Source organism: Chlamydotis macqueenii, chromosome 26 (assembly GCF_036417535.1).
Source record: "Chlamydotis macqueenii isolate bChlMac1 chromosome 26, bChlMac1.mat, whole genome shotgun sequence".
Lineage (NCBI taxonomy): Eukaryota > Metazoa > Chordata > Aves > Otidiformes > Otididae > Chlamydotis > Chlamydotis macqueenii.
In genome coordinates, this window is record NC_141581.1 from 1851868 (window position 1) to 1873466 (window position 21599).

Here is a 21599-nt window from a genome sequence, read left to right on the forward strand (position 1 = left end):
AGGGGGAATTGCTTCATCCATACGGCTCGCGCTCCCGTCGCTGGGAGCCAAGTGCTGATCTGATTTTGTCTGATGGAAGATGCGTTCCTGCCCACTGGCCAAGGTTGCAGCTGCTTATTTTTTTTTTTGGGGGGGTGTGCAGAGTGCTGGCAATGCAGCAGGGTGGGGGGGAGCCCAGGTCAGAGGAGGCCACCTCATCCTTGTCCCCTCCCCAAGCTTCTCACCAGAAAAAAACAAGTTATTTACGTCTCACCATGTCCCCTTCGTACCATTATTTTAATTTGGGGGAAACTAAGGCACGGACAAGTGGTTTGCCCAGGATAAGGGAAAAGGGGGGTTGTGACGAGCGCCTGTGGCATGGGTTTTAGCTCAGCCCTGCTCCCTCTCTGCGTGTGCTCCGATCGCCAACTCCTCGATGCCCCTTCAGCATTGCTTTGGGCTTTAACAGAAGAACAGGGCAAGGATGCGGAGAAGAGGCTCCAGGCAGAGGTTAACAGCTCTGCTTTGCCGAGCCGGAGCCCTGCCACGCTGTGCTGGGCATCGGAGAGGCGCACGGGGCCGTGTCCCTAGTTCTTGCTCTCCAGTTAATTAAGACTGGCTTCAATATGAGCGTTAATGAAAAAGGACCTTGTGCCAGGGTCGCCTATCCTCTGCGCACCCAGAGGCCACTCCCTGCCGGGGGCCGTGGCATTTGGGGTGCTGAGCTGGGACCTGGTCCCCTCCTTATGTCCCCTGTCACCCCTCTCCCAAGAGCCTGGCCCTGCACAAAACATTTCCCCCTCCCCAAAATGAGGATGGGGACCTGTAAACCACATCGCTCCAAACTCTGCCACTTGCTCAGCATCGGGGCCAGGGACGCAGCGGGGCCACCTGCGTCACAGCTGTCCTCTGTGAACAGAAAGGAACACAAGTGTCACCTCCTCCTGTTGAGGTGTCCCTGTCCCCAGCTCGGGAGGAAAAGAACCAAAGTGGCAGGGCCCCCACGCTGGGGCTGTTGGCATGCATGGCTTCCCAGAGGGTCTCTGCCTTTCCGAGTGAGCCAGTGCTGGGAGCATCTTGACGAGTTTTCCTGCTTTCTGGGGCATTTTCACACAGACTCAGCAAAACCATTAAAAAAAAAAAAAAAACAAACAAGCAAGAGAGAAATAAAAAAATCACAGCTGCTCTGGCACGCACTCAAAATCCCCAAGAGTTTTTGGCTGAAGCGTGCCAAGGGAAAAATAAATTATCCAATAAACAAGGAGATTAACTCCCTTTTGCCCCCAGTTTTGCCTTTCCCTGCTGCACCCAGGGGCCAGGGCCTCTCCCTGCCTGCTGGGGGGGCCAGTGCCAGCCCCCAGCGCTGCCGGACACGCTGGTCCTCCGCCAGCTCAGACACGGCGCTCCGGCACTGCCAGCTCCGGTGACAGGCAGTGATTCCCCCCCCCCGGCCAAGGATGCAGCAGTGGGAGCCATGTGATGACTACAGACTCTCTGTGGCCATTAATTCTGCCTAATGGAAAGCTCGATTCACTCCTAGAAGGAGCCGGCCGGATGGCTCCCTGTCCATGTGGAGCGTCCAGAGTTGGACCCTGCAGAAATGGGTGGCTGGGGAGGTCACCCAGTGTCCCTTTGGCTGTGAGGGCCCGGGGATGCCAGGGAGCCAGCCCTCGCTTGGCGGGGTACCATCCCCAGCACACGGCTGGAGGGCAACCCGCACACCCCCAGCCCCAAATGCGTCCAGACCAGAGCCAGCCAAACCCCGGGGACTGGGCACGGCACCATCCCAAGGACTCGTCCCACCAGAGCTGAGCCCTGCCCTGGGATGTGCCATGGTCCCTCTTTCCCGGGTGCCTGATGGCTCTGGGGGCACACGGAGGGGGTTATTCCCCCCCGCGGAGGCTTTGGTCAGAGGCTTTGCAGAGATCCAAACACAAGTGGAGAGTGACACCACATGGCTGGAGGCAGCGAGGCCTTGGGTGTCCTGGGGACACCACCCCATCTTGTCCTCTCCTCTGGCTCCATCTGCAGATTCCCAGCCTGGAGTGACCCTCTCCCAGGGACCTGCCATGGTGGGACCCCAGCCTCCCACTACCCATGTTGTAGACGGAGGGGCCTGGCCTGCTACCCCCATTCCTGGGGTCTGGGGAGCTCAGGACAGGGCGGCTGCTCCACCGCGAAGCGGCGTAGGTGACCTTCTCCCCACGGAGCCGGCGTTGTTCCCCCTACAAAGCCCGTTTCCTCCAGCTCGCTCTGCCCTGACCCCGATGTTCCTACGCCTGCAGTTTTGATCTGCCTCAGAGCATGGACCCCTGAGGGAAGACATCTCACTCTTGTATTTACCTACAAAGCACCGGACATATGTACCTGCTCCGCAAACACAGCCTGAGCCGATGACTAATCCTAGTTACTTTTAATAAATATTTGGTAACTACAACAAAAGTTTCTTTGGCCAAGCACCCGCTGTTCTGAGCTGTCCCCGCCAGAAACACGGTCAGGTGAAAGGTTTTAATCCGAGCGGGAAAGAGAGGGACCTTTCCCCGCTTCTGACTGCCAGGGCTTCGGGTGACGGCGGAGAGCGGATGGCGAGAGCTGGCGCTCGGCTCGTCACGGCCCTCCAGGCCGCTTTTAGCAGCCTCTCAATGAACACTTTTGCCACCCCTGGGTCGAGGTGTCCCTTCCAACAGTGAAGTCAGCCCGAGGAGACCAGCTCCCACGGGAGGAGGATTCCCCCAACCCCTTTTTTAAGGTCTGTGGCCCAGTTTTGCAGAGCCACCGAACACCAGTGCCAGCTGGCTCCAGGAGGAGCTCTGCACGCTCCATGGCCCTCAAAACCGGCGCGCCCATTCCCCCGTCCAAAGGAGGATAAAGCAGATTATCTCCAGTTCCCCAGCACAGGCTGAATCTCTCCCCCTGCCACACGGCACGATGCTCAGCCCCCTCTTCAAGGACATTGCTTCTGCGGCCGCTTTGCTGGACGGCGGGACAACTCGTGCAGAGCCCTGTGCTCACTGCCCGGCGTGGAAGCGCGTGTGCTCTGGGTGCTGCGCGCTCTGGGTGCTGCGCGCTCACCTTTTGGAGCTGCTCCCGCCCAGTACTCAGCTCCCCGCCCCGCTGCCGAGCGCGGAGCCCACAGCCGATGGTTTATTCCCCTTGGCAGGTGGAGCTAGCATTGCCCAGCTCGTTTTCTCATCCTGAGAGCTGAGGGGTTTCTGTTTGCCCACCTAATCCAGCAAGGCGCTCTGGGTACTGGGATGCATCGATAGAGGAACTGCTGTCAGCGGATGTGCCCTGGTTCCTCCTTCCTGCTGCAATCCTCAGCTCCGGAGCAGGGTTTTTCTGCTGCTGCCCAGCCTGGCAGGATTGCAGAGCTGTCCCCCAAGGGTCCCCAGGGCTGGGAGCAGCCCAGTGTGGTGGGGGCCATGCGGAGGCACACTGCGGGGTTGGGGGGATCTCTGGGGGGGGAACCCAAGGAGCTGCCTCATGCCGGGATCCCCGCCTGACCCAAAAGCAGCGGGGAGCAGGAAATCTCAGGCTTTAAACCCAGCTCTGAGTGCAGCCGCTCACAGAGCAGCGCGTCTCCAGGGCTGAGCGTCTGGGGAGATGGCGGATGGGCCGCAGGGTGAGGGCAGGCAGCGAGCCAGGCACAGTGGCTGCAAGTGCTTCTCCCAACACTCCTCACTCAGCCTACAGACCCAAACCGCACATTTCTGTAACACCAGGGCCCTCAGGGGCCCCCAAGGGCTGGGAACACACGGAAGTCAACACTGCAGTCATTCTGCACCAGAGTGCACGGGCAGTGCATGTCCTTTCCCAAAGGCCGTAGCTCTGTAACGGCAGCATGGGCAGCTCTGCTCAGAGCTGGAAGATGCCATCCTCAATCAAGAAGCACACCTGGCAGCTGCCCATGCAGCAATTTCCTTCCTGTTCCTTGCCCTGGTTCCTGGCCCTGCGTGCTGCTATATGCCCACCCAGAGTGCCCGTGTCGGGGCCAGGCTGGCTGACGGCTGCCACGCCACGGAGCCTCTGCCCCACTCCGCGCAGGCTGGCCGAGCCGCCTGGGACTCTGCTCACGAGTGGGCACAGGACAGGGTGGGGGGAACCCGGCAGCACCCACGCGACCGCTGCCAGCGGAACTGACCAAGACCTGCGCTGGGTGCTGTCACGGGGCAGGATGGCCGTCCCGACGCAGACGGGCAGAAGAAGGGGTGATGAACAGCGCCGGCGCTGCAGTTTTTTTGCAAAGTGCTGCCTGTTCGCCTCCTCTTTTCTCTGTGTGGCAGAGGCACTGGTGGGGAAGGGTCCAAGGTTGCCTCTCCAACGCTGAATGAGTGCAGGAGTTCATGCTGGAGCCGTGCCCAGCGGGATCTCAGCCCCCCTCGCTGTTGGAGAGCTGGGGGCGGCCGCTCTGCTGCCTACTCGCTCCCTCCCTCGCTCGGAAATTGCTGCTGATGAAATTCAGCCCACATTTCCCTTCACTCAGCCGCCTCGTGCGAAACGCGCTCCCCGCCCCCGTCTCCCTCGCCCTCCCTCAGCATGCGCGTCCTGCCTGCCTTTATCCGAGCGTGGCATCGAATCCCTCCCGGCAGCTCCAAGCTCATTTTCAAATATCATTAGAGCTGCTTTGCAGGCGATTAGGATTCCAGGCACTGCGGTGCCGCGGACAGCAAATACGCCATTCACACCCGCTAGACGGAAGCCGTCCCCGGTGCTTTCTCTGCCCCGTGCTCCCACAACCCTGGCGTCTGTCTTCATGCTTCACACAGATTGACCAGGTTCTCCTCTCCTTCATTCATCACCTCGAGCCACGGCTGCCTCTGCTCACAGCTCTGGGAGCTGCTGGCTCCCGATCGGCGACGGGGCCGTTGCAGACGAGTCACGGCAGCCTTGTCCCCAGGCAGTCTGAACAGAATGGCACGACTGGAGCACATAGCACAGTGGCAATAAAAACCCCCAACTCGTGCCTGTCTCCGTGGTGGGATGGCCCTCCCCAGGGATGCTGCAGGTACGCGATGTTCTTGCTTGACCGGGGTGCTGGCAGCGCAGGCAGGAGGGAGCTCACTGCCCAGGCTGGGGACCGTCAGCCAGGAGACGACGTGGTGCCAATCCCCAGTGATTTTCTCTGTCTTCCCTGTCCTCACGCGTACCATGCCCAGCATATACCGCATCCTGGGCTGCATCAAGAGAAGCGTGGCCAGCAGGTCGAGGGAGGTGATTCTCCCCCTCTACTCTGCCCTGGTGAGACACCACTTAGAGTACTGTGTCCAGTTCTGGAGCCCCCAACACAAGAAGGACATGGAGCTGTTGGAGAGGGTCCAGAGGAGGCCACGCAGAGGATGAGAGGGCTGGAGCAGCTCTGCTGTGAGGCCAGGCTGAGAGAGCTGGGGCTGCTCAGCCTGGAGAAGAGGAGGCTCTGGGGAGACCTGAGAGTGGTCTTCCAGTACCTCAAGGGGGCCTACAAGAAAGATGGGGAGAGGCTGTTCAGTAGGGCCTGTTGCAATAGGACAAGGAGTAATGGTTTTAAAATAGTGGGGGGTAGATTTAGATTGGAAATTAGGAAAAAAATTTTTACAAAGCCAGTTATAGAACACTGGAACAGGTTGCCCAGAGAGGCAGTGGATGCCCCATCCCTGGAAACGTTCAAGGCCAGGCTGGATGAGGCTTTGAGCAACCTGATGTGGTTGGAGATGTCCCTGCTCCTTGCAGGGGGGGTTGGACTAGAAGACCTTTGAAGGTCCCTTCCAACCCAAACCATTCTATGATTCTATGATATGACCTCCAACGGTGAGGGAAGAAGTTCCTCCAGACTTCATCTTTTACTGCTCTGCGGAGTCCACCACACTGGGTCCTGCTTTTTTTTTTGCTGCCTATCTTTGAGGCTCTACACCCTCCGAGTGGGATGAGAACGATTATATTGAAGAACGAGGCAAATTATGCTGGTATGCAGTGATGGAAGAGCTGATTCATAAGCCAGGTGGGTCTACAAGGTCTAATTTGGGATGGAAGATAGCTGACGAATTCTTTAGTAAGCAGGAAGATTTGGGAAACGACCTTTTCTGTGACGAGCACATTATTATCTGGCAGCTTGATGCTGTTGCCCAAGCCCTGGGCTTCTGCGGGACAGAGAGGAGAGGCCTTCGTGGGTAGGAAACAGGTTTTAAAGAGGAAATGGCTTAAAATTCACCAGGAGGATCATCCTCCATCCATGTGTTGGTCTCCAGGGGTGTTGGCCAACACCAGTTTGAAGGTGGCAGTTTCTCCCCATGGAATCCAGCTGTTTCCAGCTGTTGAGGTCCCACGTGTGAAGCTTTGTGGTGCCAGTGGCATTTTGCTTTCCAGAATGGCCTTCATCCCTTCTGCCCGCTGTGGGAGCGGGTGCCGGGGTCCTCTGGCTGCCAAGCGATGCTTCGGGGCTGAACGCGGCCGGAGGAGAGAGACTCAGCGCTGGGGTCTGTGCCATCGGGGCTCGTGGGGCAGCTGCGTGGGGTGGGGGGAGACTGGCACGGAAGGGGCTGTGGGAGCATTTTAGGGAGCACCAGCGCTGCACCTGGCGCCCGGCCAGCATTATTAGTGCCGTGCTTCTGCAGGCAGCAAATCCACCCACGTCCTTGGTGGAAGGAATAACTGTTTGGAAACAAGATCTCTACGTGGCACACGGATCCAGGGACTTCTGTCACCCTGCGTCTCCCTGCCTGAAGGTGTCTTGCCCCGTGGCACCCGGCTCCCTGCGCTGTGGCGTTGGCAGGAGAGGGGCAGCTGTGCCCAAGGGACCACTGTCCCACCGGCCACCCGGCCCCTGTTCCCTCCCCGTCACGCCGGTGACAGCTCTCTGCACCTTGCAGCACTTAGTATGCGAGAAGGGGCGAAGATCGCTGCACCTTACCTCGCACAATGAATTACTAATCCAGCATAAGACAGGCTGGATCGTTAAATCTTTCCCACCCCAGCGTGCCAGGACAGCGGGACTAGGCTGTCCAGATCCTGCTGGGGGAACTGGCTGGAGATGGAGTGACCCAGGATGAGCACGGTCCAGCCTGCCTGGAGACAGCATCCCTTCTGAGCAACCCCTGACTGAGTTGTTTGGTTGCTCTCACCCCTCACCCTGCACCGGTCTTCTCCGCTCTGCCCCAGGGTAAATCCCGGACCAAACCTTGGGATCCTCCTGCCATCCAGAGAAAGACCAGAGCGCAGGGTGCTGAGGGAGGGGCGGATGCTCAGTGCTGCTCAGGGAGCACTGCGATTCCCAGGGAGCGCGCGGGCCCCAAGCCCAGCTCCCAGCACGGGGGAATTGCGTGGGGCAGCTACCAACACCGGGGCTGCCCCGGGCGATGCTCTCCTCTCCCCGCAGCACCCACAGCAAAGGCCCTGGGCAGACCACACTTGCACCCAGCCTCACCCGCACTTTCCACCACCGAGCGCTCAGCACCCCACAGAGGAAGGGCAGCTCAAGGCTGCCGGCAGGCGCATCTTGCTTCACCTCACCTCCCCGCTGACAGCTCGCCCACCCCCATGCCCCCGTGCGGCTCTCACCCTCCTGTCGCTCCGCATTTGGGTTCCTCGGCCGGCGGGCTGTTCGCTGGCAGCTGCCGTCAGCGCCAGCCTCCTTGGCGGTGGGACAGTCAGGTCTGCAGGCAAAGGGAATCCATTGCTGACTTCTGCGGTTTTTCCCCAAGCCATTGGCTCTGGCAGTGTCTTCCACGCAGATTAAACCTGGATCCCAGGCAGGGCAGCCCTGCGCTCGGCTTATCAGGCTGCTGGGAGGCAGAAAGGGAGGCCGGGGGGTTTCTCTGGGATCTGGGAAGCAGGATGGGTCCATCAGTCAGGATCCAATCCTTCACTCAGAAAAACCCAGGTGCAAAGACGCTGATGCTGGAGCTGAAGACCAGGTGCCACCACACCCATCCAGGGTGCTGTGAAGGGACGTGCTTTGTGGGGACCTGCATATCCACCTGGATCACACGAGCCTGGGAGACACACCCACGCTGGCCAATGGCTGGTGACACTGAGCCAAGCCGCCCCTACTCCACCTTGCAGGGCCCATCCCATCTCCACGGTCTGCTCCACCTTGATGGCTCCCCATAGGCAACGCCACCTCGCTCAGCCCCGTGCCCTGTCCCTTCCCACAATGAATCTCACAGAGGCTTCATCCCATCAAGCCCCTGCGATCTCTGGAAGCCCTAAACATATCTCATCAGTCCAAATGAGAACAAGAGAGTGGGACGAATGGGGAGCAGAGCTGTGTTACAGCTTGAGCAAACACCCAAGGAAGTGTTGTCTTATTGCTCTCCACGTCTGACAAAAACTACTGAAGCTTTATTAAACTTTAGGAGTAGCAATAATCCATCACACTGCTACTGTCATTAATCCTTGGTAATCGTTTCTATAATTAAAAGCCCCATTGTGTCTTGTCTCCCTAATATGATTTATCAGATGGGGAGCACTCTTGCATGAATGATGCACGGCTGTTGGGAGGACATCTGCCTCTGGGCTGCTTGCGTTTAAGGGAAACGCATGGTGCCTGCCTTCGGCGCCTGCTGTTCCCATCCCTCACGTGCACCTTGGGCTGTTCAAGCCCAGGATGAAATCCCCTTTGCTGCCTGGATGTCAGGAACCGGCTTGTTTCCATCATTTGGGCAAAGCTCCCCGCCTCTGATCTGCAAGTGAGCTGCGGCCAAGGACAAAAGTAGCTCACGAGCAAAAAAGAGAAGCCTCCTACTTCCTCAGAGGTGCAGGAGGGTTGGGTTTTGTGTCAGCAGATCATGCTCCTGCCTCTGATAGGAGCTGCATTAAAAACGCAAAACGAGATGGGAAGACCTCCTCTTTGCTGGTGACAAACCAGGAGGTCTTTAGATCCCATGGCTCTATTGGAGACCCTGGAGCCAACGAGGGGCCTGGCTGGAGCACACAGTGGAAGATGCAAGCCAGGGTTGTTCCTTGGTTGCACTGAGCTGTTCCAAGCATGAGGTTTCCTTGGCTGTAGGCTTCTCCCGAGAAAGCATTTCTGATGATAAAGCATTTCTAATGATAAAGCCAGAAGCTACTAAGATGACTGGAAGAGTCACTGAGGTCTCAGCAGACTGCCCACCTCATCCATGCTCTGCAAGAACACTCGGCAGGTGCCTGGAGCTCCTGGAAAAACCACGCATGGCGAGCGGGGCACAGCCAGCCGGGATGAGAAGAGCAGAGCAGAAAGGTCCTTGGGGACACGAGGGTGTCAGAGCAGAAGGGGATGGGTGGTGACCTACGCTCCAGCCCTGAACTGAAGCCAGAGGTGCCTCTTCCCCTGCAGACACATCCAGGGCACACCAGCCAAGAAGCTCAGCACAATCTGTGGCCCCTTCGGGCTCCTGCACCCCCTACCCAGAGGGCATAGGCACCAGGAGATGGACTCATTAGCAAGGACCTCATCCTTCCTCACCTCCCCGGGGCTGGGGTGGGAGCTGGCCTTGGCTCTCAGCCTTCCCTGTCACTTCCCGTTTTTCTAAGCTAATATCTCACAGCATCCTAAATGAAATATGAATAAATACGTCGAGTTTTGGAAAGTGCAAGGATGAAGCTAATTGGACCCGAAAATGGCTCTCCTTTCTTGTGTGAGTCACACACCTAATAGATGTGCATATTAATGCTCGCAGCACGCTCTCCTTCCCAGCTTTGTTTTCAAAAGCTTTCACTGGGGTTTAGCTGAAAAGACACCCGGCACTGCCACCACGGGAGAGGCGCAGCTCATTTCCCAGCTCAGCCATTAGCGTGGGGGGTCCAGCCCGCTGGATCTCAGGACTTTTCCATCACTTTGCTCGCAGTGTGACACGCAACAAGTCTCTGGGCACTCAGCTCTCCATCTCCCAGCTGGACGTCAGCCCAGCCACGGCATCCGGTATGGCACTGGTTTCTCCACGCCACCCAGCTGTGACCAACGGCTTGGCTCCAGCTCGAGAGGCTGCACGGGCAGCAGCACAAATATTGGCTCAAGGGCTTTGGAAAACTTCAGTGTTCAGAGTGCACACAAGCCAAAAATATCTGGCCTGGAAACTGTGCACCTCCTAGGTGATGGCTCCTTTTCCAGCGGCGTTGGTGATGCCAGGAGCACTCTGTTGCTGGTGTGATCATCTACTCCCACTTACACCCTCGGGTTCAGCCCTCCTTTCAGTGAGGGGCCTATGCGCTCAACTCAGGGCTAAAACGCTGCTTAGTTGGTCCAAGGCATCCTTGAACTCTTGGATCCAGACAAATTGCTGGGAGCGGTGGTCAGTCTCGATGAAAAGTCCTTGCTGGCAACTGCGAAACCCCTGAAGGGCAACTCAAGGCAGCCTGGATGGGCCTCACCACACACAGCCCACAGCAAAGCAGAGCCCACCACCAGCCCTGCTTCCAAACCACCACGTGAGACTGAGACCACCCCACATCCTCTGAAAAGGCACAAATTAACTCCCCAGGCACCCGGGACCAAGCGCCTCATCCTGCAACGACAACGCCCAGGGCTTTGTGAGATGAACAGATACGGGGACAGTGTTTGTCTCTTGACCACGCAGACGTGCAGCTGCAACGCCAGCTGTGAAATTTGCTGGTTTTGGGTCAGCTACAGCACTTCGACGTTGGCTGCATCGCAGAGCCGGATCCTCACCGCAAGCCCTTGGTACCCTCTGGAGCTCGTACCCAGTTCCCCAGGGACACATCAAAGTCTCCCTCCTTTCTGCCGCTGTTGCAGCGTGAAGATAAAACCGTGATTATCGCTGTGAGCTGTCACATGGATGACAGCACTGAGCAGGCATCTGCCTGTGCCGCTGAGGGTTCGCGTCTCCCGCGGAGATGATGGGAAGCCGAGCAGGATGGGCAGAAGGAACCCCCAAATTACCCTGCTGCCTGAGAGGAAGGAGGCTCCCAGGCCATAAGGGCTCCCGGTGCTTTTCAGGAACTGCGGTACCACTGACAGGGATACTGGTTTTGCTGGGGCAGAGCCAGGACCACGCCAGGCACAGCACCACAGCCCAGCATCTCTGGGGGTTCACAGGCTCGTGCTTTGCTTTCCATGCAACAGGGTCCCTTGGAGAGCAGTCCAGCACAGAAGCTGGTTTTGGGCAGACAAGGCAGGGGATTGGGTCCAGGCAGTGCTCAGTGCCTGCTCCTCACCGCTGGAGTGGTGTAAACAACCAGTTCTGGGGGGAACAGGAAGCCGAACAGGAAAGCAAAGCCTGATGAGAAGAGAAACGCCACGGTTTCGTGCCTTCCCAAAATAGAGGAAGAAATTTTGTAACAAAATTTATGACCCATAAAGATGATTTTGCTGGAAATTAATGTTTTCAGTCCCTGACAGTTGTATGCATGTGATAGGAAAGGAATGCCTCTTGTAATTTAAAAATTGCGCTTAACATTTAACCTCATTATTTCCAGCGCGTCAGGGCAGAGGCGCTGCAGCCATGCACGTCCCCCTCCGCAGCCCCCAGGCACGAGAGGAAAGTGACGGTCACCCCAAAGGACAGACAGGAACAGTTTTTCTCCACTCCTTGTAGGAAAGGGCAAAATGCTCCTTCCAGCCCCGGAGCAAGGTTGGAATGGGATTTCTGACCCTCTCGATTACCAGCTTTGAACAGCCGACAGCGACAGCGTTTGTTACGAAGCTCTGCCCATCAGCGCCGTTACCAACAACTCACCCCTCCACTGAGCACAGCCTGGCAAATCCATCTCTCCAGCCTAATTAGGATCCATCCAGGGCGCAGAGCCAGCAGCCCAAGGAGGAGAAGACACTAATGAGTGCCAGCCCCAGGGGAGCTCCTGCCACCCGCTTTCTCTGCCCGTCCCAGCTGCGGGGCTGCTCCCACACCACCCCAGCTCCGTATGCTCCTGATAACAGGCCCAAGGTAATGCACCTGTGGCTCCTAATTGGATTTGCTCATGCTAATTATGATCATTTTTGACTCAATTAAGCCATTTGTTTCCCACGCAATACCCTTGTCATCGGTCTAGCACAGAGCCCTTCGCAGGCTGCTTGGTCCACCTGTGGCCTGGGAACCCTGACCATCAGGGTCACCTTTGTGTACCCCTTCAGGCTCCACCAAGGGTCGTGCTCGGCCCTTCGTCCCCCTACCACTCCATCAACCTCCCAGTTCCTCTCCTTGTCTCCTCTTCCTCCTCCTTCCCATCCTCCTCTCTCTTGCAGCACCAGGCTTGCTCTTTGGTGGCCCTTGTCAAGGAGACGGGACAAGCCCCAGTGTCACCCACAAAGCCACCAAGACTAAATGGACGCTGGGGCTGAAGAAGGTGTGGATCTGGGGCCCGTGTCTTGCACATTTCCCACCATCCCGGCCTGAAAAAGCAGCAACTGGAGATTTCCAGGGTGTGCAAGGGTGGAGGGAGGGCACGTGCTCCTTAACGCAACTGTCCACCCCAGCTCCAGCACCCTGCTTCTCACCATGGCCACCCCCGTGCCCAGCTTCTGGCACCCTGGGTGAGGAGGGGCCACACAAAATCTGGGCTTGGCTGATGGAGAGGGAGGGAAAAGATGCTGGAAGGTGTTCAGCAGAGCCTTGCCTTTTGACAGAAAGACAAACTCTCCCACCCCTCCTACACCCTGGTCTCAGGCCCCCCGCTCCACCCAGCTGTAAAGGAGCAAAGTCCTCAAAAAGCATCAGGTTCTGTAACATCACATCCTGGTGAACAGCACCACCAGAACTCCCTGAGCAGCCTTTTAACCATGAATGTGTATATTCTGGGATGTACAACCCTTATACCACCGCAGCGAGATGAAGCCCACCTGCAAGCAGGTGTTTTGGGCAGCCCGCTCACAGCCCCGCAGAACCCGCTGCGCCCTGGCAGCGGTGACCCGTCAGGCCACCTCCCAGGCAATCGGCCACCTCTCTCCGGGCTGAGCCTTCACAGCGTTCCCATCGCATCCCTCCTTTTCACCGCACCGACAGCACAAATGCACACCACCTACTTACTGGGGCTGGATTCAAGGTGATGGATGACCTTGGGATAGAGCAGCTCCGTGGCCAGTTCTCACTCCACCGAGCCATTTACTTCCTCCGTGCTCCTCTGAGGAGTTCTCCTCTTCCTCAATCAGGGCTTAAGATCTGGAAGCTCTGGGCATGCCCCTCATTGCAGGCAGGTGTGCTCAGAATTAATTCACAGGTGTGCTCCAAGAGCCAGATTTAGTGCTGGTGGCTTCCTTCACCGCATTTTGAGGAGCGGTCCCTCTGCAGCCTGGCACCCAGACAATGAGTAAAGCCTCCTCTTTGTCTCCCCATCCAGTGCTACTGAAGCTCAGGAGCAGGCAGGTAAAGCTTGCACGGATTTCAGAAAAAACCCTTACCTAGCTACACGCCACTAAAAGATGTTTTATTAATCTCTGCTTTGAAAATGCTGGCTGCAGGGGATGAATGAGCTATCAGACACAAATAAGGAGCAACTGAATTAATGCAAAGCCTGATACAATGTCCAGGAGTTGCAATATCGGCTCCTTTATCAATCTTAAGAAATATCTCGCCATTATTCAGCGGTAATGAAAGCGGCGCCATGGCAGCTGCACGCAAGGCCAGGTGAGAGGCTTACCTTTGTTTAAAGAGACACCGCCACAGGGTACTCAGCAGCTTCACGACTGCTTGAGCAGCGCCACTCAAGACTGTTCTGCGCATGGATGGTGCACAAATAACTGGTTTAACTGGGGAGAAGAATGGCTCTGCCTAGTCCAAGGCATGCCTGACCAGAGCAGAGGTACAAGGAACCAGCACCATGTCTCTGGCCACATCTGTACAGGGAAAAGCCAACTTTTGGGTGCCAGGGAGAGGCTTGCTTCACACCTGCGCAGAGCACTCAGAGCTCTCTGCAACCAGGCCATACCAGTCTTCAAGGGGCAGAACCAGAGGTGGGGATTAAGCTATAAAAGACCCGGCCTCCAGGACCCATGTGCGAGCCCCCCACCAGAAGACCATTGCGGCCGCTGTCACTGTGCCCCCACCACCAGAATCTGCACGCCCACCACCCCACCAGAGGATCTGTGTGCCCACTCATCATTGCTGGATCCAAGGGAGATGATACCTCTTTCCCTCTTTTCTATTTTCCTTCTTAGCTGGTAAGAGCTCCGGCTATCAATCCCTTTTTATGTTTTCCAAGTTTTCAAAGATAAGTAATTCCACTAAATGTTAAATAAAATCCTAAATCGATCACTTGGTGCCATTTCACCTTAATTTAGTCTGAGGGAATCACAAACCTGCTATGGCCCTGGGCTGTAACAGCGCCCCAGAGCTGCTTTTGACAGAAGAACCCATCTTTGGTTAGAAAGACGCTAGCATCCCTGATCATAGCACAGTCTGGGAGCGAGGGCACCTCCATCCTTGTTACCATCCTGTTTGTTAACTCCCACTCTTTCTTACAGCTCATATGAAATGGGAAACATTAGAACAAGATCTCAGGGCATCTCAACACCTCCCTGTCTTCAGAGCTGGGAAGGATTGATTCCTCTGTAGAGGCTTTGCCCATGGCAGGGGTCGAGCACAGACATCACTGAGCTGGTGGGCAGCAGCGGCTGCCCACTGCTGTGCTCAGAGCAGAGCTGTCCTGGCCCATCCACGTTAAACCTGCCCAAGAGCTCAGCTTGTTCAGCACAACATCCCTGCCGCAGGATGCCATGGTTATTTTTAACAGCTGGAGCATTGTTAGTCCAAGTTGATGTACACGCAGATACAGCTCATGGCAGCTGCTCTGCCAGACACAGCCTCTGGGCAGGCCCCGAGCGAGAGAGCCAGACACTGAGCTGTGCCTGTTTTTACACTCACATTTTGGAGTATTTACTGCTCTTTGCAACTTCAAAATGCTGCAACTTGCTTCAGACAACTGATGAAGCATCACTCCAGAGCTCTGGATTGCATTTGGTACTTTCTGATCCCGATCTGCCTTTCCAGACCCTGAAACACCCTTTGCTCAACTCTTGCACTGAGCCAAGGTGCAGAAACACCCAGGTATAAAGAAGCCAGAAATTAGACTGCAGTGCTCATGGAGCAAAGTGGGCTCCACATGAAGCTCGCTGGTTTACCCCAAGGGTAGAGATTTTCTCCCTTCCTGCATTACGCTGCTCCGCTCAGCCTGAGCCTACAGCTCCACTCCCTGCACCCTTCTTCCCATCACACATTTCGCATTCCCAAAGTCACCACCCTCCCATGAGCCAGGAAGAGCCTCTCCACAGGAGGGATCGGAGGGGAAGGTCTCACTGGCAGCCCCATACCCTGGGCTCCCCACAGCAGTACATCCATGCCCTTTGGTGCACAGGCTTGGTACTGAAAACCAATTGCATCCCAATTCACATGAAAAAAAATAAGGAGATTTTATTGTAAAGTTCAAAAAATATCAACATTATGTATAACTGGACAGCTTACTCCAGGACACAGCCACCCTAGAGAAGCGAGCACTTTGGAGCCACAGCAGAGGTCCAGGTCCACAGGTCAGGGTTCCTGCTTATCCTGGAAGACAAGAGATTTTCCCCATAACGCTGGCCAGCCAGGACCAACACTGGGGGGGCAGGGAGGGAGGGGGATTGAGCTGCTGAGTACAAGCCAACCCACCCTGCACTTCTCATCCTCCATTTCCCTACAAGCCAGGCAGCTGAGCACCAGCTTCACGGGAACTGGGAGGGTATCCATCAGTGCTTCGGCAACAGATGGGTCTAGAGTAGTCTAGAACAGATGGATCTTCCCCATGCGAAGATGTTAGCAATGGAAAAAAAAAAAAAATAAAACAACCAAACTCCCATGAGTCCTCCACATTTTAAAGCAGAAGATATCTGGGCCAGTGAGTCACGAAAGGCTCGTGGCCACCTGCTAGCAGTGGCTCTGGTTCAGATGTGGTGGCCCTGGGTACCAGCACAAGATACTCAGCTGGCATTTGGCAGTCCTGTCACTCAGGGGTGAAGACGCCCACAGCACTGTGCATCCCCATCACCATCTCAACAACATATGGGGACTGAGGTTGTCTCTTTGCATAGGGAGAAGAGCTAGAGCCCCTGCAGCCCTTTCTAAGCTCACTTGGCAAACGGAATGGAGAGCTATGTCACAAAGGCTCAGAGCCTGGGGCCACCTGAGCTTGTGACACCTCCCCTGCTCCACAGTAAAGGAGGGGGGTGGGATTACAGCTCAGCACAGAGGAGTCCTTACCCCATACTGTGACAAACTGCTGCTGTCATCACAATCTGCATCAGCCTCCTGCTCACTGCCATCCCCACTGCTCACATCAGCTTCTGGCTTCTGGGCATCATTGCTGCTGATACCTTGAGCATCTTCCCCACTGCTGGGCCTGGCTGGATTCTCTGGTCCCAGCTCCGTGCTTGCAGCCAGCAGCTCTGGAATATCACTAACTCCAGTGGTTTGTGTGTCCTCCACCTGCAGAGATAGGGACATGGTCAGACTCTGTGGAACCATGAGTGACCTCATGAAATCCAGAATAGCCCGCATAACCCCAGGCACCTCTCCTTCCATAGCCAAGGGAAGGAGGACTGAAGTACATCTTCCCAGCCCAGTATTTGTAAGTGTACCCAGGACTGAGTCTGCAGCCTGCGTGGGGGAGGCCCACCCACCTGGAGATCCGATGACTCCTTCAGCACAATGGTCCCATCCTGCTCTTCAAGCTCCAGGTCTACCTCAGTGTCATTCTGGGACTCGTATTCCTCACTATCCGTTTCCACATCTGAGGGCTGGGGAGAGAAGAGGCAGCCTGAGGAAGTTCCCAGGGGCACTGGGAACCACCGCCAAGGGTGACAGAAATGCTGCTTTGCAGGGACACCAGCCAAAGGGAAATGTCAGTATTATGGGATGAGGGGAGCACCCACACCTTTCATACACTGAGGACATGATGCTCAAGTGCTCTTTGGACAGCTTGCAGCCCTCAGAGGCTCCTCTGCAGACCTGTGCAGTGAAACTGCCAGTCTACCAGGAGCACAGAGGCTGAACGCAATCATCACCGAATTGCTCAGCCCCTGAGGAACAAACCTGCTCAGCAGCCAGGATGTCATACCTCATATGTGACATCTTCAGAGTCATCCTCTGGCAGGTCCCTCTCCAGCACCACCAACCAGGACTCCTGCTCCTCCAGAGCTACATCATCCCGCTTCCTCTTGTTTGCTTTGTTAGATGGGTTGATCAGAGCTTCTCGGATCTCTGAAGGGATTCATAGAGGCACCATCACAACACATACAGAACAAACATAGGTCTCTGTTTCCCAGCTTTCTACTCAGCATAGGAACCCCAGCCCTAGTGTGTTTGGACCTTCTTCTTCGCTGCAAAGCCTCCAGTTCCAGGTGGCCACAGCTCTTACCCTTGGGCATGTTGCTCTGGCTCCAGTCTGCTGGCAGGTAGCCCAGGACGTTCTGGATCCTGGTGGGGACGATGGAGAGGAGGAGGCGTGTCAGTCTCCCTCGGCGCTTCTTGGCAAGTTGTCTGGGCCTGGGGGGAGACTGGGTGGGATAAGCTTTGCTGATAAGGGTCTCCACAGGGATCACAAATCCAACCCAGACTGATGTTTTCTGAAGGATCTTCAGCTGCAAATAAGAGAGTGCTACATTAGGTCATGCAAGGCCTTCCAGCTATTTAAAGTTCCCAGTGATACCCTCAAACCCTGCTCTGTCCCAGTGTGGTGCCGAGATTTGGAACAGCTTCAGCTGGGTAAAAGAGGACTAGTTAGATTGAACATTGTCACCAAAGACCTCTCCTGCCCAGAGAAGGAGAGAAACATAAATCAGCAGAAGGGAAACAAGGCAGGACCAAACCAGGTGGAGGGCACAAGCTGGATGGGAGGAAAGCAGAGGATGAGCACACATGGAGTGCAGGGCAGAGGGAAGAGACTGAAAGAGCAGAGAGGATGATCTGGCAGAGAAGTCAAAGAAGCAACCAGTCTCAAGGTTCTATGACACCATCCCCTTGGCCTCCAGCAGCAGGAACATCACCTACCAGGTACTTGACAAAACCCAGCTGGAGGATCTGGCCCAGGAACCTGCTAGAGAAGGAAGAGGGCTTCTCCTGGTAGATCTCCACCTTCTCTGGGCTGATGTGTGGCCTCAGTTGCTGCTCCATGAAGCCCAGGAACTCAGACTGGACAGAAACCCAGCTTGCCCCAGTGCACAGCCCTCAAGCTACTTGTAGCTACCGGCCCAGCTGCTACTCATCACACTGATGAGCTGCCAGCCTCACTAATTAGTGGGGCAGCCCAATGCCCTCCCATGGGGGTTCTCATGGTACAAGCACTGGTCCTGATGCCTTGCTCAAGGGCTGATGGCCCTCAGCTAGGCGCTTATTTCCTCTCAGTTTTGGGGGTGCCTGTCTCCTGGTGGGGGCTGTAGCTTGCCAAGATTCCGCTTTGGGCTGTCTCCCCTTGCTCTGTGCTGATTCAAATAGCTGAAGGCAGAAGGTGATGAGATGCCAGAAAACCTGCCCTGCTGAGCCCAACAGCGATGGGAGAAGCCGGACCCAGGGTGAGGGGAGGCTCCTCAGCATCCCTCCCAGTTCGTGCCCTCCCCTTGCTCCCACGTTGCGGGGAAGCTGGGGTTGGGATTTTAGTCAATAAAGATGAAAGGAAGGGAGTAAGCCCGGTTCTTTGAAACCACAGCTTGGTTCAATTAGCCAGCAGTTCTGTGTGCACATAAACACACACGCATGCACGCTCCCCGCTGTAAAACGGGCTTGGCTGAGCCCCTGGGAGCACCCCCAGAAGCTGCTTTGCAGCAGATCCTCTCTGGGCACTCTCTGAGGCTTTAACTTCCTGCAGACCACGCACTCGGAAGCTGCGCTGGGCGTTGCGTGGGCAACACGGACCTGCCAGCCCGCGCACGCAGCTCAGCATCGATCCGCTCCTCCGCTCTGTGTTTGGCCGAGCCGGACACTGCGCCATGCAGACGGGCTGGGGCCGAGTTTCTGATCAATCCAGGCTTTACAACTATCAGCAGGGATTTTTCAGCTGTGATTTCTACCAGGCAGGTAGTTTTGGAGTGGGGAAGGGCATTTAATATTTGGATGTCCTTCTACCCCGTTGTGAGGTAACAGGCACTCTGCTGCGAATGCTGGCGTGTGTGATGGGCACGGTGTTGGGATAATGGGGCGCTCCCCTCCCTGCTCCATCAGGTGAACAGAGCATCGTGGCAGAGATGACCTCGTGGAGGTGGGACCTGTATCCAGCATCTGCAGACCTTGCTTGTAGCCCTGCTGCTGGCCATGCATTTTGGGGACAGACATGAGCCCCTCTCAGCAGAGCTGAGGTCCAAGATGGTCCGAGATGGTCTCCTGGGCTTCTCCAGGCTCCCAACACGTTTGTGTCAAAACAAGCCTGGCCTTGCTCCTGCCAAAACCCACGGCAGAGCCTCTTTGGTTCCTGGTGCGGGACAGAACGAAAACAGCAGGTTACAACAGGCAGCTGCCTTGCCTCAGGGAGAGACCCTGCACTGCACAAAACCAGAGCTGCTTTTTCTCCCTCTGCGTCATTTTGCAGAGCAGAAGCTGACGTACAGCAGCCGTTATCCACCTGCTGCGGAGGAGGCTTCCTCAGCCAAGGGGATGGTGCCCGGCTGCAGCGGGGGACAAGGCAAAGCAGCCTTTGGGTGAGGCTCTGCAGGGAGAGCAGTTTCAAGCTCCTGTCTGGAGGATGCACAACGTCTCTCCTCAGCATGGCCTCACGCCAGGGGGCTGCCCGGGACCATTTCCCCCAGCAATCCCACGCCAACTGGGGACGGGAGCTCAGGGAGCTGCCAGAAACAAGCCAGCACACAGCCCCAGTGAGACCAGAGGTGGGAGGAGGGACTGGGGGGCCCCAGTGGTTGAAATTACTGATTTCTCCGGGTAATTGCGTGGGCTGAGGCGGAGGTTTTCCTGCCAGGAGTTTTGCTAGACAGAGCTGAAGTGTTTGTCTCCCACTCTCGGCTCTGGCTGCCCCTTCTGCTCAGCTCCACCTGAAGCCCACAGAGGGTGATTCATCCCGCGCCGCTCGCTGCACGCGCTCTGGCTCCCAGCGCATGGCTCCCTCCCGCCGCAGCCCCAGCTCACACCGCTCACCCAGCTCTTCTTCTTCTCCGTGCCTCCTCCACTCCCATCTCACGGGTGATGGGAGCCGGCTGGCGCCGGTGGCCCTGCAAGTGAGCAGGAGCAGAGGTTGGGGACGAGCATCTCCTCACCTGTTGTCCCCCTCCATCTGTCTCCCCTGTGCCCAGGTGCGTGGTGAACTGCTGCTGGTCCGGAGGGAGCAGGTGCAGGGACCTGGCAGCCGTTGTCACAGTGCATCACCGCACGGAGAGCGATCAGGGCTGTCCGCAAGGGATAAATATGCGGCACTGCTCCAGAGCACATCGTCGGTCCCATCATGTCACTCGGGGAGGGGATGCTCTGTCCCCATGCACTCCAGGGCAAGAGCTCCAGGGACGTCTTCCTCCACGTGGTGAACCCCCGACCACATCCCGCAGTTCACTGTCCCCTCTCTGGACACCCACGACAAGCACAGGCACTCGGGCAAGGAGAAGGGGCAGCCGGCGAGGACAGCCCAGAGGAGCGGCTCAGACCCAGCAGCGGAGGATGAGCATGGCGTCCCCGGCTCCAGCCTGTCCTGCTCGAACGCCAAGCTCGCTACTGTGGCACAGGCTGTCCCAGACCCACTGCTCGGGCAGCTCTGTCCCTGCCCCATGTCCCGAAGGTCACCACCCCCCATGGCTTTGTCACCCTGGGGTAGAGCTCACGGATCACTAGTGAAGAAGCATTGTTTTTTCACTTAGGCTCAGGTTACCCTAGAGGTCCTGCTGCTGAGAAACCTCCCAGTTCCCAGAAGAAGCTGGAATCCTGCAGATGCCCTGGGATGCCCATTGCCAGGGGAGGTGGCTGCTCCCAGACGGGTGGAAGCCTGAGGGGCCGCAAGCAGCTGAGCCCCGTGCCATCGGTCACAAGGACGGTGGAGGCAGCCAAGCCTACAGGTCTCCAGTGGGGCTTCCCCTGCCCAGGAGATGTGCCAGGCTGCTCAGAGATGTCCAGAAAAAAGCAAAGAGGCAAAGAAGAGAGAGAGGAGGCTCCTGGAGGTGGGCTGTCAGAGCAGCAGCTCCAGCCTGGAGCTCCCCGCTGAGACACCCAGGAAGAACTTGTTCCAGAGTATCCTCAGGAGGCACCTTGCCCACCCTCAGCAGCTCAAGCCTACGAATTTCACTCTCCATTGATCTTGCCAAGGTTCCCTAAAGACTTGAGCAAGAGTGACTCTTTGCAAATGTCTCCGACTGCCAGGCAGGCAGGCTGCGACGCGAGGGCGTCAGATGTGTCACCTTACCTGGAGGAAAAGCATTGAAATGGGATTGCCCTTGGCTGGGGCATCAGAAGTGCTCTGCAGCAGGAGACCCCACTCTGGGGGGGTGGGCTGGGGGCTTCGCCGGCCAGGGCTGGATGCCTGCCAGGCAGGAGGGGCAGCACCAGTGGGGTGAAACTGCGTGGGGCAGGCTGGGGAGCAGGTTTGTAACTGTACGGCGTCTGAATAAAACTGAAAACATTTCAACCGACCAGTGCACCTCTCCTTTTTTCTTGCCTGTGCCAGCAGTCAGATATCAATAGGATATTTGGGTGCACTCCAGCACTCCCTCCTGTTGTACCCCTAGTCTCAGCAGCTCCTGCCCTTTATCTTCAGGC

The 21599-nt window shown here is 56.8% G+C and overlaps 1 protein-coding gene across 1 annotated transcript; it reads right to left on the bottom strand.

The window, feature by feature from the left end:
- Positions 1-15410: 15410 nt before the first annotated feature.
- On the bottom strand, positions 15411-18029 carry LOC104476154 (uncharacterized). Its single transcript, XM_010115863.2, has 6 exons — positions 17907-18029; positions 17275-17497; positions 16975-17117; positions 16538-16654; positions 16158-16343; positions 15411-15428 (listed from the first exon to the last, which is right to left on the bottom strand). The coding sequence occupies exons 1-6, from the start codon at positions 18027-18029 to the stop codon at positions 15411-15413; spliced, it is 810 nt and encodes a 269-aa protein (XP_010114165.2).
- Between the last annotated feature and the right edge of the window lie 3570 nt (positions 18030-21599).